This window comes from Silene latifolia, chromosome 6 (genome assembly GCF_048544455.1).
Source record: "Silene latifolia isolate original U9 population chromosome 6, ASM4854445v1, whole genome shotgun sequence".
Lineage (NCBI taxonomy): Eukaryota > Viridiplantae > Streptophyta > Magnoliopsida > Caryophyllales > Caryophyllaceae > Silene > Silene latifolia.
In genome coordinates this window covers 106,135,209-106,143,175 of record NC_133531.1, presented here as the reverse complement: position 1 = coordinate 106,143,175, position 7,967 = coordinate 106,135,209, and the positions used below count along the sequence as shown (strand labels likewise).

Below are 7,967 nucleotides of genomic sequence, written 5' to 3'. Positions count from 1 at the left end.
CCTTATACGCCTAATTATCGCAGTTTTCATATTTTACAAGTTTACACACTTTTTAGATGTCCTCTTGTAGTGTCTTAAATATGTTGTTTTATTTTAACAAAAGATTAATTAGAATGCATAGGCAGGACGGAGACAGGAGTGGATATAGTATTGAAACTTTTGGAGCTCATTCCTATAAAGAAATATTGGCTTCTCCCTCAAAACTGAACGGTGCTGATAATGGTAATGGTAACTCTCCTCCTATCTCTAATGGATAAAATAGGATTTTGGAATGTGAGAGGAATGAATAGGGTAAATAAGCAGAAGTTCATAAATTTTTTCTTGCAAAATAAGGGTTTAGGTTTATTTGGTTTGTTAGAAACAAAAATAAAAAGCAAGTCTTTTGCTAGGGCTGTAAATAATTTTAATAATTGGTGCATTTCAACAAATAATGGGTACCATAACAATGGGAGAATTTGGATTCTATGGGACCCTAAGCTTTTCAGGATTCAATTTCTTGAGTACAATGCTCAATTCATCCATATGAAGATTGAGGCATTGGTGACTAGAAGTGTGTTTTATTTAACTATGATCTATGCATTCAATGGCATTCAAGATAGGACCCCCCTGTGGGATCATCTAAGGAGGTTCTCTAGTCAAGTAGATGGCCCTTGGGCTATAGCTGGTGATTTTAACTGTGTGCTTTCTACCACTGAGAGAGTGGGAGGCAACACCCCCAATGCTGAGATTAAACCTTTCAAGAATTGTGTTATTGACTGTGGAGTAGTGGACATACCTGCTATTGGTTCAATCTTTACATGGAATAATAAGCAAAATCCTGAAGATCGAATTTATAGCAGGATTGATAGATTTATGACCAATAAAGCTTGGAGTGATCATTTTCCTGATCTTTATGCTAATTTTATTCCTAAGAGCATGCTTGATCACACTCCTTGCTTGATCAGCAGTTCAACCCAGGTCCAGAATACAAGAAGCTTCAAGTATTATAATATGTGGGGAGCATCCAAGGATTTTTTGCCTATCATCAAACGATGTTGGAGTAACAGCAACCATGGTACTCCTCTATTCAGACTAGCAAAGAATTTGAAGCTCCTGAAGCCTGCATTGAAAGCTTTGAACAGGGAGAATTATAGAGACATTGAGAACTCCACCTCCATTATGCAGAGAAGGGTGTCTGAGTTGTAGGAAATGATTGGAAAGGATCCTTCTAATTTGCCCCTAATTTCAGAGGAGTTTGAGGCTTCTAAAACTTTAAGGGAATTGAGTGTAGCAAGGGATAGCTTCCTAGCTCAAAAAGCTAAGATGCAATGGCTGCAGAAGGGGGACTCTAACAGTGCTTATTTTCATGGATTGCTCAAAAAAAGAAGAAATGGGAATAGAGTCATTATGATTGAGGACAGGACTAGTAAACTATGTGATACACCAGAACAGGTACACAATGCATTCCTGTAGTATTACCAATATTTACTGGGTACTAGTCAGGAGACAAATAAGATTCACAGGAAAATAATTCACTAAGGGCCCGGGTGCATTGCAGACCATTATGTGCAGCTGACCGGACCACTCACTGGCAAGGAGGTTAGAGACACTTTGTTCAGCATCCCTGACATCAAGACCCCTGGACCTGATGGATACATGAGTAAGTTTTTCAAAGATACTTAGGGTGTGATAGGTGGGGATGTGATCAATGCTGTCCAGGATTTTTTTATCCATAAATGACTCCGTAGGCAAATTAATGCTACAACCCTAACTCTTGTACCCAAATGTGAGAGACCTCAAAGTGTAATGCAGTTTCGTCCTATTTCTTGCCGCAATGTCATCTACAAAATCATTTCAAAGCTGCTATGTGCTAGACTAGCTGAGGTGTTGCCTAATTGATCAAAATTAGGGGGCTTTAATTCAAAATAGGAGCATTCAGAAGAACATTCTTATTTGCCAAGATTTGATCAGACTTTATGAAAGGCCAAATGCTACTCCTAGATGTATGTTCAAGATTGACTTGCAAAAAGCTTATGACACAGTGGAATGGTCCTTTGTTGAACAATTGTTAAATGCATTCATGTTTCCTACTGAGTTCAAAGCTATGGTTCTGCAGTGTATCACCACTGCTAGCTTCTCTCTTTCACTCAATGGGGACATGTTTGGGTACTTTCAAGGTAAGAGGGGCCTTAGGAAAGGAGACCCACTTTCCCCTCTTATCTTTACCTTATGCATGGAATACCTGACAAGGACTTTGAAGTATGCAGCTGACAAATTTGATTTTAAATATCACCCTCTATGTAAAGAATTAAAACTGGCAAACCTGATGTTTGCAGATGATGTACTTCTCTTCAGTAAAGGTGATACTCAATCTATGATGCTCTTGTTAAAGTCCTTTACTACCTTTTACAAGGCATTTGGGTTAAAGGTAAGTGCTGCCAAGTCTAATGCATATTTTCAAGGGGTACCTGAGCATATTAAACAGGATATATTGAGAGTATCAGGGTTTGTAGAGGGACTGCTGCCTTTCAAATACCTAGGAATGCCTATACAAACCACTAGACTGAAGAAAATAGACTGTGAGTGTCTGGTTGAGAAGATTTGTTGTAGAATTCATAATTATGGGGTAAAGAAATTCTCTTATGCTGGGAGGTTGGTGCTAGTTAAGGTTGTGCTTTCTTCTCTACACTCATATTGGGCCTCAATGTTCATTATCCCAAAAGGGGTCATTAGCAGGATTGAAGCTACTTGCATGAACTTCCTTTGGGATAATAGTGCAGATTACAGGAGAGTGCCACTGGTAGCTTGGGATAAGTTATGCAGTCTAAAACAAGAGGGAGGACTAGGTCTCAAAGATCAGGAAGCCATGAACAAGGCAATGATTGGCAGGCTGGTTCATTGGATTATTGAGGAGAAAGATTCAATCTGGGTGCAATGGGTGAAAAAGAATTACCTAAAGGGGAAGGATTGGCTGGAGTATAAGCCTACTCCTAAATCTACTTGGGTCTGGAGAAGGATATGCAAGGTCAAGGAGGAAATGCTCCCTGGTTATACTACTAGCACCTGGACTGCACAGTCTACTTATTCTCCTGCTGCCTGCTATAAATGGCTAAAGGGGAGAAAACCTACTGTTACCTGGTATAAATGGCTTTGGAATGAGCATGTGATACCAAAGCATCAATTCATAGGCTGGTTATATGCACATGGAGCTTTCAGAACTAAAGATAAGTTGATTAAATATGGCCTGGATGTTGATGATAGGTGCCTTCTTTGTGAGCAGGATACTGAATGCATAGATCATCTACTGTGTGAATGTGTTTATAGTAGGAGAGTCATACAGGCCATCAGTCAGAAGATGCAGATCAGCTTTCCTGTCACTAATATGATTGTCTAGTGTACTCAGAGAACATGCACGAAATTACAGCAAGGGATATAGGCAGCATTGATATGGGGAGTGGTGTATAATATATGGGAGCAAAGGAATAAAAGCAACATAGAAGGGATTCTACTAAGGCCTGAGAGAGTAACAGACCAAGTCATTGAAGAGGTGAAAGCTAAGCTACGAGGAAGGGACTACAAAGTCATAACTAAGACGAATTTAGATTGGTTAAAGCAAAAGAATTTACATGTAATAGATGCTTATTGATGCTTGATCACCAAATGTAACTATATTGTTGATTTATAATATATATATACTCACATTTTACCAAAAAAAAAAGAAATGTGTGTTTTTCGAACAATTTATATTTCCTACTTGTGTTTTAATTTATTATTAATTTTGCAAACGCTTCATGCTTTGCCTCTTTGATAACGAGGACAAGGTGAAGCGCGAGAAAAATCATAACTATAAGATTACCTTTCCTCTGAGAATAACATACATAAAAATGCATGTAAAAAATTTGTTCTATCTACCGTGAGTAATAATTTGTCAATCATGACTTTGATATTTCTTTTCACTAAGAAAAAATGTATTTGCTATAATTTTGTTAGGACATTTAACCAAACAATATTGTGTACTATGTTCATCTATTGTCTGTTCTTGCTCTTTTGAAATTTTTTTGTCCTATATCCATTTGTTGTTTATCCAAAGACTACGATTTGTTGTGGAAACACTTCATGGTTCTCTAAGTTTATTTTGCAGAATTCGATCACTTATTAAACTATTCGGGAAAGGCTATTCTTCTGAATTATAGTTATTGTAGTTCCACTTTCACTTACTTGCCGCCTGGGTAGATGGACTCGTTTGCTTGGGCATAAGTTAAACAAACAAAGGATCATAAATCATGACTCCAGAGATGGTGTGATTTCATATTGCTAAAGAATATATGATAATGGAAATCCATTAATATGGCAGAAGAATAACGACAAATAAACAATGAGGTTATATATAAGTAGTAACTTTGTATTCTATTAAATTAAAGTTTCATCTCTTGTTTAATGTAATTAGAGTTATCCTTTGTGTATACGTTTGCCGCGAATCTTTGGTATTACATATAAGTATATAATTAATGTATAAATATGTTGAGACATTACCATTTTCAATTTCCAGGACATTTCCAACGCTTGCAGAAAGATCTTGTGAATGCAGCGATTTGTACAAATTGGTTTAGTAATCGACCAAATAGAGCGACTATAGCATCATGCACGCTACTTTGTCGATCACTAACCAATTAGTCTACATCGAATGTTTTAAAATAATAGTAATAGTGGCATATGTCAAAACAATAGACAATATATAAAATTCTATTTTTTGTCAACTCACCGTTTATTTGTATTAAAGACTAAACTCCTGAATCTAGATGTCGATCGATAGAACATTGTTTAGTTTTTTAGTCTTGTTAGTAAATTCTCATGTTCTATGACGAGTATATATATAATACCTATGAGTTCAAAAATATCTTCTGAAAATGGAAAGAATACTCGAATATGTTAAATGTAAAAGTCATATGTCGACTATGGACGTGGATTATTTGAATATAAAGTATTCTTGACCCTATGATGTGCCTCTAAATACTATGAACCTTATCCTATGAAGGTAATCTGAGAAAACTAATCATTATCTAATTTGGAATATCAAAACAATGATCCTTATGGTCAAGGTTGGCAGAAGAAGCATGATATTTTTATTTGTTTAATTCCTATTTTGTTATTTATCTTTGTGATTATCTTCCAAATATGTGGTGAATGTATATAATAATATGATATTTTAGTTTTACATTATTTTAAACTTCCAAATTAAAATTACTAAATCTCAATTTCAATCAAGGTCGTAGTATCGACTGCTATAATCTAATGTTGGTAAAATGCGATCAGTGTTGCATTATAATTGTCAGATATGAATTGAGTAACACGACATTCTATGTCTAGTTTTTTTCTGGCGTGTGTCTTGTACCTCGTGACAATATAACTATGAAGCAGACTAAATATTTAATGTACTTTAAAGTTGGTTCAACGTTACGCGTTGTAGAGTATTATTGTTACGATGTTGACAAGTTCATATGTGTTAGTGGTGTTGTTACCTAGTGTCTTACTTGACGTATTAATATTAATAACATGTTATAAAGTGTGAATTTTGGTTCATGAAATTCTGCTCAAAGTTTGTCTATATTTGAATATTGTGAAGGTAAGCGTTTGCAGTCAAATATATCAATTACTGGAAAAATTACACAATAGTCAATTTTGCCTAAATCGTTTATGCAATTATTATTTATACGCAATTTATTTTCGTAGTACGTTTTTTACTCATTACAGTACTTTTTGTATCCTGCCTTCCATTTACCTACCCTTCTAAAAAAACACATCAATGTAATTCTCTCCATTACTAACCCCTACATGTGTATCAAAACATCGATTATGGATGGTAATTTGGGTGTAAGATATACTAGAATAGACAATTAATTCACTAATTGCTATCATTAATTAAATTAAGTTGCATTTCATAATTAATTTGGGGTTTATGTTGAAATCAATTTAGGGTTGTGCTAATTAGGGAGGGAAGGATGGTAGAGGGATATGGCGGTTGCCTAGCGGAGGAGCGGCAAAGACGGAGATATGGGCGAGCGTCGTCGGCGTTAGCGGAGGGAGGGGTCCGGTTAGGGGCGGGAGAAGGACGGCCAAAGAGTGTGAGTTTAAGGAAATAGCGACGGAACCAGAGCAGGGACAAGCTCAGGGCGGTCGCCGGTCAAAGTTGTGTTGTTGTCGGCGGTGGGCTGCCGTCGGATGGTGGTTAGGTAGCAAGGGGATGGATGACGGTTGTCATAGGGTGAAGTAGTGGAGGACGTTGGAGGGTGGTTGACTTTTTTGTGTGATTACGTAGTACATTGGAAAAAATAGGAAGGTAATAAGAGGGGCAATATTGGAAATAAGGTACTGTATTGAGTAAAATATGTACTGCGAAAATCAACACCCTAATTATAATGATACAACTGGTTATCAAAGACTTATCTATTTACTTTGTTAGACAAATTTAAAGATAATATTTTGAGATAGATTTTTATCTTTCCTAAAATAATTTATATATTTGTTTTTCTAGATCCTTTATCTTATAAATTATCCCTAGTGAAATCTTGGCTATTATTACATGGTACGAGATATATATTTTGCGATAAGATTTTTAGGCAGACCTAAATTATTCGATTAGAGAATTAACACAATTGACCCGACTTAAAATGATTAATTTTAAATCGCAGTTACTATTTAGTGTTAGTTACGTTAAAATAAAAAATATGACTAGTTAATAACTAACTATAAACAATTAAATCTAGTTTATAAACGGGTAATTCTTCAAAATTCTCTCTTAATCAATAACGAGGAACCTAAAACAACTTGACCCTACTCGAACTTAGTTATATATGCGACACACTGGAATTGTCCTGGTCGACCTAACCGAATTGACCCGTTTTCCACGTCTAGACGTAAGTGATTCTAAATATAGTATAATAATTGTCAAGATAAAAAATTAAAATGACTCTCTAGATGCTAATAACGGATCGAAAAAGTTGGAAAAATTGAAGAGAAATACACATATCAAACAATTAACTTTCGTATTTATGAAGTGAAGACTCGCTTTAAGAACTTACATTGATGTGTATTTTTGTTCGTTTCAAAGCCCGAAAAAGTTGTACGCATAAGGTTCATCGACACTTTTACATTTGAATTTCTCAAAATGCATTAATGCTTCTTTACTCGCAAGCTCAAATGACAAAGACGTTTCTATCACCATGAAAAAATTTAAATCATCTTAGTCTACCCTCATACGCCAAATTATCTCAGTTTTCATATTTTACAAGTTTACACACTTTTCACATGTCCTCTTATACTGTCTTAAATATGTTGTTTTATTTTAAAATTTAAGTTGAACGAAAAGTGTGTTTTTCGAACAATTTATATTTCCTACTTGTGTTTTAATTTATTATGATTTTTGCAAACCTTCATGCTTTGCCTCTTTGATAACAAGGACAAGGTGAAGCGCGAGAAAAATAATAACTTTAAGATTACCTTTCCTCTGAGAATAACATACATAAAAATGCATGTAAAAAATTTGTTTTATCTACTGTGAGTAATAATTTGTCAATCATAACTTCAATATTTCTTTTCTCTAAGAAAAAATGTATTTGCTATAATTTTGTGTGGACATTTAACCAAACAATATTACGTACTATGTTCATCTATTGTCTGTTCTTGCTCTTTTGAAATTTTTTTGTCTTATATCCATTTGTTGTTTATCCAAAGACTGAGATTTGTTGTGGAAACACTTCATGATTCTCTAAGTTTATTTTGCAGAATTCTGTCACTTATTAAACTATTCGGGAAAGGCTATTCTTCTTAATTATAGTTATTGTAGTTCCACTTTCACTTACATGCCGCTTGGGTAGATGGATTTGTTTGCTTGGGCAGAAGTTAAACTACAAAAGGATCATAAATCATGACTCCGGAGATGGTGTGATTTCATATTGCTAAAGAATATATGATAATGGAAATCAATTAAT

The 7,967-nt window shown here is 35.0% G+C and overlaps 1 protein-coding gene across 1 annotated transcript; it reads left to right on the top strand.

Annotated features, from left to right (window-relative positions):
* Nucleotides 1-1,188: 1,188 nt before the first annotated feature.
* Nucleotides 1,189-3,373, top strand: LOC141588437 (uncharacterized). Its single transcript, XM_074409879.1, has 4 exons — nucleotides 1,189-1,431; nucleotides 1,552-1,639; nucleotides 2,022-2,156; nucleotides 2,316-3,373. The coding sequence occupies exons 1-4, from the start codon at nucleotides 1,189-1,191 to the stop codon at nucleotides 3,371-3,373; spliced, it is 1,524 nt and encodes a 507-aa protein (XP_074265980.1).
* The last annotated feature ends 4,594 nt before the right edge of the window (nucleotides 3,374-7,967 follow it).